The 11,523-nt window shown below is 33.4% G+C and overlaps 1 protein-coding gene across 1 annotated transcript; it reads right to left on the bottom strand.

The window, feature by feature from the left end:
* Positions 1-5,148: 5,148 nt before the first annotated feature.
* LOC139512140 (uncharacterized) lies at positions 5,149-10,678 on the bottom strand. The gene is made up of 4 exons (XM_071299540.1): positions 10,539-10,678; positions 7,392-7,475; positions 6,398-6,499; positions 5,149-5,295 (listed from the first exon to the last, which is right to left on the bottom strand). Exons 1-4 carry the CDS (start codon positions 10,584-10,586, stop codon positions 5,167-5,169), a joined length of 363 nt encoding a protein of 120 aa, XP_071155641.1. The 5' UTR covers positions 10,587-10,678; the 3' UTR covers positions 5,149-5,166.
* Between the last annotated feature and the right edge of the window lie 845 nt (positions 10,679-11,523).

Here is an 11,523-nt window from a genome sequence, read left to right on the forward strand (position 1 = left end):
ACGAAAGACAAACGATTTTAAATTGAATTCTTGATAGATATAATAGTGTAAACAGTTTCAGAAAAAGTATCAGTCCATAGGATTGAAATTATATTTTTAGCCAAATTTTTGGGGAAAATGTGACATAGTTACCCCCTTTTTGTAATATTGTTTAGCAAAAACAAGCAGGTTGTTGCCATGGATACACCAAAAATAAATATATTTAACCAATCAACTACTGGATATCAAATATATGGGGAAAAACTGATTACATACACATGCACATATTTGATTGTGTAGGCTTGATTTTTAAGATCCTTAAGGAGAACGGGATGGTAAAATTAAATTATATTGCTATCTAACATTAATACATATCCAGTGTCAAATCTCAATTTGGGGTGTTCAAGTAAAAAAGAGATTAGTAAAACTCCCTTAACATATTAGCGTCCTACTTCACTCCGTATCGGCCACTGCCTCACCTATATTTCTCGGTGTCCGTTGCTATCTACGCCTTCTTGTTCGTCTTCTACGTTCATTTCAAGCTCCTTCACAGCTATTAACCTTGCTCTCTGAGCTCTAACCACCTTGCCAATTAATCCAACTGCTTCATTTCCATGTAGATATTTTAAATGATTGATTTTACTGAGACCTACTGTTAACTCTGAATCTAATCACATACACAGAGAATGTCTTCATGGGACCCAGATAATAGCCTAGCTTATATGTAACGTTATCATGAAAGTGTCATTACCCAATGACGGTTAGTGTGACGCCACCCAAATTCGAAATTTATCTGTGTTTGATCGCAATAAGCATATATATAGTTCTTACGTTTCATAAAATTTGGTTGAGGCAAAAAATAAAATTAGAGAACGGAAACTCATTGTTGGTACGTACGTTACTATACTAACGGGCAGACAAGGGTAACACTAAATGTCCCCCCTCCCCCGCTTCTTTCGGTCATATAAAAAAATGCAGACGTTTTTATATTGAAATTGTACATACCCGACCAATTCCCGACTATCCCTACAATCCCTATACGATGAGGTCGATCTGGTCTGGTCGAGATGTGGTTGAGATCGAGTATAGTTGGCTAGTCGAGTAAGATCGTGTTGTGATCGTGAATTGGTCGGAATTATCGAATATGAATTCAACTAGTGGTCGGGTTTGAGTTGTGATGGAGTCGTTAAAGGGTCATGAATGGTCGAGTTAAGGTCGTGCAATTGAATCCATATTAATTTAGATTATTCCGACCAATTCACGATCTATCTGGTGTGTAAAATTTACAATTTTGTACAAATTATAATTTGTACGAAAAAATTGTACAAAATATAATTTGTATTTTAACTTTGAACAAATTGTAATTCGTACAAAAAGTGCCTGTTCAAATTACAATTTGTACAATATTTGACAAAAAAAATCACTTATAACTTGTACAACAATTTAAACATTTTTAGATTCGAGCGTCACTGATGAGTCTTTAGTAGACGAAACGCGCGTCTGGCGTAAATGTAAAATTTGAATCCTGGTATCTATGATGAGTTTATTTATAATATGGATTTTGGTGAAAAAACGCATTAATACACACCACAATAGATTTGTTATTAAATTATCATACAGTACATTGTATTTACAAAATACATTCATTTGAGCAGATGAGTGAATTAAGAAATCGAGAATTGCATCTTTTGACTTTCACATTTGTCTCTTCTTCAAAACTATACAGCGAATAATTACTTTGGGTGCCAATTGCTTTAATAATATGCCAAAGCTATATATCCCATGTGAACACCAAGGACAAGCATAATGGTCTAATAGTTAAATTGAGCTTGACACATTGAAACACCGATCATTCTTGCTTAAAAACGTTCGCTGTGTGGACGATAAACCCAAGACTAATATCCTACAAAGAAAACAAGACAGTAACTTATAATCAGGAGTTGTTGTTTGTGGTTTATTTCATTATACATATTCCTCAGTAGGATCGTGTCCAAACCAGTCTTCAAAATATCTATGGCGTAATTGTTGAATCTGGAGATTTTTGGTACCAAATATAATGAATTCTGTGTGAATTTTAACAGGTTTTTTTTATGTCTTAACGTTAAATTGAAGCTCTAAAAGACACATGTTTATTTACAGCAACGGTTCTTGATCTTCAACTATCAATACGTAAAGCAGTTTATCAGCCTTTAACTAGGGGCTTTTAAGAGCCTGTGTCGCTCACCTTGGTCTATGTGCATACATGTATTAAACAAAGGGCACAGATGGATTCATGACAAAATTGTGTTTTGATGATGGTGATGTGTTTGTATATCTTACTTTACTGAACATTCTTGCCACCTACAATTTTCTCTATCTATAATAAACTTGGCCCTTTAGTTACAGAGGAAAATATTTTGTAAAAATTTACAAAAATTTACCAAATTAATGAAAATTGTTTAAAATTGACTATAAAGGGCAATAACTCCTTAAGAAATCAACTGACTATTTTGGTCATGTTGACTTATTTGTAGATCTTACTTTGCTGAACATTATTGCTGTTTATAGTTTATCTCTATCTATAATAGTATTCAAGATAATAACCAAAAATGGCAAAATTTCTTTAAAAATTACCAATTGGGGACAGCAACCCAATAACCGGTTGTCCAATTCATCTGAAAATTTCAGGGCAGATAGAAATTGACTTGGTAAACACTTTAACCCCGTCAGGTTTGCTCTAAATGCTTGGTTTCAGAGTTATAAGCCAAAATCTACATTTTACCCCAATCAACATTGGGGTATCTAGTTTAAAATATGTGTCCGGTGACCCGGCCAACCAACCAAGATGGCCGCCATGGTTAAAAAAAGAACATAGAGGTAAAATGAAGATTTTGGCTTATAACTCTGAAACCAAAGCATTTAGAGCAAATCTGACAAATTATAATTTGTACAATTGAAAGTCAAAATACAAATTATAATTTGTACAATTGTTTTGAACAAATTATAGTTTGTACAAAATGATAACTTGTATACAACATATATATATGCATTGTACACGATATTTACTCGATTAAACCCTTGTACGTACATACATCCCAACAATTAGTTTCCGATCTCTAGCTTTATTTTGCATCCACCAAAATGTACCATGCAACACAGATCAAGTGCGAGTTAGTTACCATTCTTGAGTAACGACCCTTAATAACGTTATATGCAAGCAGGGGCATTATCTGTGACGTATGGACACATTCACTAGTTATTTGGTTAGATTCTGTAGTTCACAGAACGTTTGAGTAAATCCATACATTAAAGATATCTACTCTGTATACGGAAATAAAGCAGTTGGCTTTGTGGGCAATGTGGTTAGAGCTCCAGAGAGACAGGTTAATAACTGTAACGGAGCTTGAGGTATGGTGAAAATCTGGATATTTATTTTTGCCATCTGCTTGGCCATAATATTGTTTTTTCATTTTTTCATCAAATTGGGGATCAGAATATTTTTTTAGAAAACTAACATAATATGCAATTTGATTTTGCGATCACAGTTAAAGTTGATAGATAAATGGCAATGGCTCCGGAAAGTGTATCACTCAAATTGGCTGTTCTACTTTGAACCAAATTTTGTGGACACCTATGACAAATTATCCCCATCCCCTTTATTTTTGAAATATTTTGTATCAATTGATTGCAGAGTGTTGCATTTGTAACAACAAAACAAATATATATTTCACCCTATTATTAACAATTGGGAAACAAATCTTAGGAAGATGCTGTGTCCACATATATGTTTACATATATGACGCTAACAGTAAGTAAAGTTTGTATGAAAGCAAGAGATGAGCGTTGTTAAAATTATGAATGTTAATCATCTCAAGCTAATAAACTTTGACAATGCGAACTCTCATTAACCAAGGGGTACAATCAAAATCACGTGATGGATATACACACACCGGAAGTAACAGTCGAGCAGACCGCTTGAAAGGTAAGTAGTCGTATTTACTTGTTTATATCAATAAAATTTAATAAATAAGGTAGTGCACCGAATGTAGGATACTATCTAGTTTTGAAATACACAATTATCCTTGCTGGAAAGCGTGCAGTTAATGCGAACACTTCGACACAGTTCCAAAATTTCACCGTCGAAGTGTTTGCAATAACTGCACGCTTTCTAGCAAAAACAATTGTGTATTTTAAAACTACATACTATCCGACATTCGGTGTGCCAACTTATTAATCAAAATTTAATTGATATAAACAAGAAAATGCAACTACTAACCTTTCAAGCGGCGAGTTCGACTGTAACTTCCGGTGTGTGTTTATCCATCACGTGATTTTGATTGTACCCCTTGTTAACTGCCAATACATTTTTGTAGACTGCCATTCCAAATAACTCAGCAGCATGTATGGACGTTTGAGCGCCGACATTAGAGCTCATTTAAGCGCCGGATTAATCCATTCACCTTTTTTCACATTTTAGCGAAAACTGACTTACCTGGTTGAATAATACTCGCTAAGCTTTGGGCAGAAGTTCAGTGTAATTCAAAGCGAACTAATAATGGATCTGAGTCGTTCCATGCCCATTATAATGAGCAATTTTATAGTTGTCACCCAGCTATTTACTTTTTTTTTTATATAAAATTATACTATTATCAAATTGCAAATAACAACATATATATAAAAATACGAAGTATAAACAAATACATGTATGCACCACAATCTAGACAAGATGAAGAGAAAGAACAGTTCCTAATTCAATTCAACAGTGTTGTACATGGTGTATATCCAGAGCCTATTATGTACGTTCTGGAATATAACTCCAGGCTAGAACGAACTTTTAACATTTGATTAAATCTTTCAGACATGTAGTGCTGTCATTTGTTTTATATTGTGCTGTCTTGAGTCTAATAAAGTTTTAATTTTTTATATATAATGATGGGTTAAAAATATTTCACTAAAATGGGCATTGACAATTTAAATTTTCGCTAAAATGGGATAAAAATCAGGCGCTAAAATGGGTTCTACTTTGGCGCTTAAACGTCCGATTTGTTTCGCTCAAATGTCCTATCAATGCGCTAAAATGTCCTCCGCCGATAAACCGGTATGGATCCCTGGCTATATCATATTTCATTTTTTCCAAAATTTGAAAGAGATCATGTTCAACATATTTTCAAATCTTCAATCATCCGAAAGTACGTTTTCTTTCATTTTTTATTCAACAAGCTTAATTAAAGGCTCGTTTTTACAGAAATGATTGTAGATGTAGTGTGACAGATGGGCGTGGTCTGCTCCTGTCATGCCAAGATGAGCAGCCGTGGTGTGTAAAGTCAACATGCTAGCCTGTAAGAAATTAAATTCAATAATTTAATAATATCATAATATTAAATAATGATTGTTATTCTAAATGGACATAATCTTCTGGTAAGTTTCCACAACTATATGAATTAGTTTGTCTTTTTGTCTTTATCTGTGTTTTGTATTAATATGATTCATGAGTCAACTAAACAGATTTAATCTCAAGCAAGGGTAAAACACGAATGTCATGTCTCTTCATCATCCTAATTGATTTTCAGAAACACTTTTCTTTTAGCACCCTTCTGGACGTACGCACGCAAACAATGATTTTCTTATGTATTGAGAAACATGATTACATGTATACAGTATGTACAAGATGTTATGACAATGAATAAGTCTAACGCAACACACTTCTCGTTCTCGCGTTAACTGTATTTGCCGATATTGACACGCCACCATTCCTAAAAGAATGTAGACGTATATTTCAATTTGATAAAACTAACCTAACTCTTATAAATAAAGCACCCCTAGCTGCCGTGTAGTTAGGTTTATTGGATCTTTATAGATGAATTTACATTATTTGTCTGATCTGCAAATGGGCCTTGATTATAAAACTTATTTGGACAAAATGATAATTTGCCAATTCTATACAAATACATGCAAGTACATTTTTGTTGTTGAATGGATTTTAACTGATACGACCATTTTCTATCCCTCTAAATTGAAATGTATGAAAAGGAATAGTTTAAACTCGTAATCAACTTTCTTAGAAAATGCAACCAAAATAAATAAGTTTAAAGTATGTTTAGTTTAAACATATGTATTAATAGTGGATTGAAAAACAAGTTATTACAACTTATGTTAATTCCTTTCTACTTTGCTGGTGCGAGTGCTGCCTTTTTTGGGCATTAGCCTGCTCTTTATCGAATTATACAAGGTTGTCTTTTACAAGAGATATTGCTCTTTCTTTAATAACACTGGTAAGCCATTTATCTTCCCCTTCTGACGGACTATCATTGTTTCTCAAAACCATACTCGCAAATGGTATTTCGTTCAACATTTAATTTCATGGTCCATGTATACCCACGAAATCCACGAAAGTTGGTATCCCACGAATAACAATGAGTACAGAGTACATGTAATTTACCTCAATTGACCTTAACCCATCTTGAGTCTTTACACTTGATTCTTGATCTGGTGTTAAAACCACGAAATAACAGTATCCATCTTTCTTCATCACCATATTGTTCTAAGGTATAAACATGTCATGTTTCACTGTCATGATAACTGTGTTAAATATCGAAAGTTTTACATCTCGCACAAAACATGTACAAGTTATAGCAACACAGTTGTATAATAAAATTTAACTTCACAAATGTTGCTTCATACTTGAAAAAAATATTTCATACAGAAATCTAAATACACATATGTTAACAGCTGACTTTCTTGTCTTTTGTTAATGAATGATATAGTGATGAATGTTATAGTGTTCCTATGTTTTGGTCTTTTTCCCTATCGTTATTGTTCTTTATAGAAGCAATCATAGTCTTTGTATATGAGTGATGTAAAATTGTTTCATGCTATTTTTAATTTTATGGTTTCTGGTTTATGGTTTTTAAGCTGCGAGAAACAACGCACCTCTGCATATTTTCGAGTTTTTTTATTATTTTCTTTGTGGTCCTTCTTACAGCTTTCAAGATGAGCAACAAAGGCCGTATCTATTGCTGCTTACATTAATTGCATTTGGACTTTAATGAATACTTGTTAAATTGGCAATCATACCACAGCTCCTTATTTTTCTATTATGAGTCAGAATATTTGTTAAACAATTATAAGCAGAGGTCAGTCCTTTTTTCACCGCTTCTTTATTTTTCAATTTGTTGAAATAATTTTCTAAAAACAAATTTATTTACAAAGTATGATAAAAAATAAACTGGTTAGATATTTGATTTCCTGACACTCAAGCGAGTTGTCAGTTAAGAATGATGCAATCGTGAAGTTTTGAAGGAATGACTGTCATCCTACAACTAAGCTACAGTTCAAAATTATATGACCTGTTTGACATTCAGTTAACTAAATATGACCGTCATTAAATCTTTTAAAAAAACATCCGCTCTTAAAAATAAGCAAACAAAACTCACAGAATTCATGTCGTAAAAGAACGATAACCCCGTTACTGAATGGTGAACATGAGGATGCTTTGTAGTCATGGCAGCACTGGTCACCTGTTTAAGAAAATAGTTTTCAAGCATTTATAAATAGGTAGATTAACCAATTGTGTGTCTTCAACCCATACATATGGATAAATTTGAGACATATTGATGTTGTATATATATTTATATATTAAATTGTATTTCTCCAAATTTATATCACAAAAGTATTTATGGTGTTAGACCTGTATTTCCACGAGTTATAGGATGGAGAATGCTCGGAGAATGTCTTTCGTGAAGTTGGCACACATGACTTGTATAGACGTATAAAATAAATTTAAAGATGTGACAGCATGGTAAATAATATTATCACTTTATACAACAGATAAAACAAAGCTGATCTGAAAGGTTAACCATCTACTTGCGCCATTATACATCATTTACTGTTTTATACCATGAAGGGGTAATGACAAGCGTAGTTTATTATGTGTTCATTTTAAGATCTTTTGAGGGTATTTGGGGGTTAAATTTTTCATTTTGAAGCAGATACGGTATATATTGTCCTTACACTGAAACACTTCGTGATACTCATAATATTATCCTTGACGCTTTCAGCAATTTATAAACAAAAAGAGCTTTTCCTTCCGGGGAACCGCATCAATTCAACATGAAGTGTGTGTATCGGGACGGGGGGAGGGGGGGGGGGGGGGGGTTACTTCAGTTTTTGGTTAAAAATGGGTACCAAAGTGCGGCTGGAATGTAACCCACCCCTATTCATATATTAATGCAAAAAAATTTCAGCCCACTCACTGGTTCTGAACACGGAAACACCAGAAATCAGGTGCGGATCCAGGATTTAATGTTAAGAGGGAGGGCGCAAAAAATATTCAACCATATTGATAATGGTTATTTGTACTCTTCTACATTTAGAGGCACCAAATAGGTCACTCAATAGCGTGTTGGTATAATGACATCACATTCACATCCCGTATTAGGCACGGACAATTTGATTTTCCGTGGGATGGGGCTGGGATTGTCATGCGCACCTAGATTTTTTATCATTTAATGTGTTCAGTACACAAAAAGTATTTCCAAATTTTTTTGGGGGGATTGTCAAAAATGCTAGAAGTGCTCGACAAGTTTGTTTTTTTACCAAATCAGGGTCGGGATATTTTTTGTTATAAATCCCAGTCCGTTTTCACTCTACATGTCACCAATTAAAAGTATTTATAAACGCATATTATTTTGATCATTACAATGCATCAAGGGTACAACAATGACATATCCTATGATTAGATCACAAACGCCAATAGTTTCTGTCGGGAAGACTATTCTTTTGGGTGTCATATTGAGTTGGTATTTCGTCTGTGACACGCTTCAAAAAGAATTAAGATCTTAATATCGCCTATCACCAAAACTATATATCTTTAAAAGAGGGACGAAAGATACCAGAGGGACAGTCAAACTCATAAATCGAAAATAAACTGACAACGCCATGGCTAAAAATGAAAAAGACAAATAGACAAACAATAGTTTACATGACACAACATATAAAACTAGAATTAGCAACACGAACCCCACCAAAAACCATGGGTGATCTCATGTGCTCCGGAAGGGTAAGCAGATCCTGCTCCACATGTGGCAACCGTCTTGTTGCTCATGTTATAACAAATACGGTAAATAGTCTAATTCGGTAGGTCACATTCATGAAAGGGAAGGGGATTGTAGTTATTAGAATGACATTCAAAACAGTGTGGCTGTGGCCATTGATTGACACATTAAATTCATCCATTGGCTGGGACAATTTACGTGAACGTTTGTATGTAACGACCACTGATCACTATGTACTTTTTAAAGACACTTAAACTATGGGGTCACCAAAGGTTCTCAACACCTTAATAAAGTAATTCGAAAAATTAATCAGAAATAACACGCTGTTTTGATTTATATCAATTATATAAATCAAAACATAAAGGTTATTCCTGATTATTTTTTCGAATTATTTTATAATTAAAGGCGTTAAGAAACCTTTGGTAACCCAACAGTTTAAATGTCTATCGTAGGTACGTCGTGAACAGTGGTCGTTACAGACAAACGTTCACGTAAATTGTCCCAGTCAATGGATGAATTTAATGTGTCAATCAATGGCCACAGCCACACTGTTTTGAATTTTATTCTATTTTATATTAAATTATGAACCAAAGTATATTTCGCTGGTATTTTCTAATTATATATATATACTGGTTGTTTGGTTGCTCTAAGAGCGCGGATCACAGTTCAGGCGATGTTGCCAAGATGTAACAAAAGAAGTGTTCGAATCCCACTGAGGCAAGAAAGCAATTTAGCGGATTCTGGAATCTAACATTTTAGGCTAAATTTGAGACGAAGTGTATATATTAAGTAGAGGGTTATTCCGGTATAACCACGAGTTATATGATTGGGAACGTCTGTCTTAGACGTATATACATGTATCAGTACACGTGATTAAGCGAGCAGTCTATCTGTATTTCACAAAAGGAATAACAACATTCTGAATAAAGTATACGCTAATTTATTTTCCGAAACATGACTAAAACCTGTCTTTCATTCTCAATGATAGTTATTCATATAGCACACGATATATAGGTTTATTAATTACTGTTTATAAAGTTTCTGTATAAAAATATACGCCGAATTTAAGTCGTAACAGTTTTACAAGAAAGATTGACAGCATGATTTGATTACAGCACGATGAGCTTTTATTTTATATCAAATGAAAGCATTTTTTTGCAAGACAATTTTAGAGGAAAGCGGTTTTTATGTACTGATAGTAAATCGTGCGTTATTCTGTGTACTTGAAAGGTTCAGTGCTCAGAAAACTAGTTTTTGCCCTCACTTTATAAGCAGGTCACGGCCATACCTAAGACGTTTTTATGTTCGCAAGGGAATTGGTGTTGGTGCAGAAATTCTCTATTTAAGATTTCAAATATTCTAGACTCCGATTGAAATCAGAACGTGCCATGTCTAATTGGTCAATTGATGCCGCTATCTTGTCATCGCTTGGTTGCTGTCTCATTGACGTATACCAAACATGTTTTAAATACATGTAATGATGAACATACAAATAACAGATACAAATGTCGAAATAAAAGATCTTACCAAAATAATACTTGCAAGAAGACCAACTACGGTTATTAAAGACCTCATCTTTGTTGTACATACAATCTGGTAAGTAATCTTTCGACAGATATCTTCTAGATAGGTAATGGTTTTCTTATCAGCTGAACAAATACCGACCAACTAATAAGAATGCTGTATTTAGTCATGATATTCGAAAATATAAAAATTCCACACTGCTTAATTTCAAAATAATTAATGTCACTTGAATAATTATCCTTGTTATTTTTAAAATAAGTGTTATATTTATCATAAAATAAGAATTCATTCAAATGGTTTATCTTTAAAATGCAGTTCAAGATCAAACTATTAAATTTGGCACAATGAATTAGTACCTTACCCAATGTATGAAATCTGTTTTTCTGTGATTGTCGTTACTTGATGTTAGTCATATTTGGCATTCGTTTATTGATTTTATTTGAAACAGATTTTTTTTTCTCTTGACAATTTATAATGACGAATTACTTAAAGCTTTCAATACGGTATGTGTTTTGCTCATTGTTAAAGCTGTATAGTGGCCAATAGTTTTTATACAGGTCTCTGTTGGATAGTTGTCTCGTTGGTAATTATATAAACATCTCTTTATTTTTTCTTAAGTTAAATGTTTGCCAGTGGGCGTTAAACAAACACCAATCCATTTATCCATCTGAATCATCGCCAAACAAGCAAGATAAAGGTCAAATGAAATATGTTCATTACAATGTAGTTTGATAGTGTTTTACACCCGACATATTGTGTCAACTTTAACCTATTGGCTCATGGAAATATAAGAAAGCCGAGAAGAATCATTCAAAATTCAAAATAAAATAAAAAATAATAGTTTATAATTCATAATTTTGTCTCATAATCTTATAGAAGTGCTATTACAATTTTTCTTTTTTGATTGATATATAAAAAAAACAGTAACCCCTTGGTCTTCTTCCGATTTGCAGTAAACGCTTGTTCTTGTTTTGCTGTGCAGGACACA

This window comes from Mytilus edulis, chromosome 2, assembly GCF_963676685.1.
Source record: "Mytilus edulis chromosome 2, xbMytEdul2.2, whole genome shotgun sequence".
Classification (NCBI taxonomy): domain Eukaryota; kingdom Metazoa; phylum Mollusca; class Bivalvia; order Mytilida; family Mytilidae; genus Mytilus; species Mytilus edulis.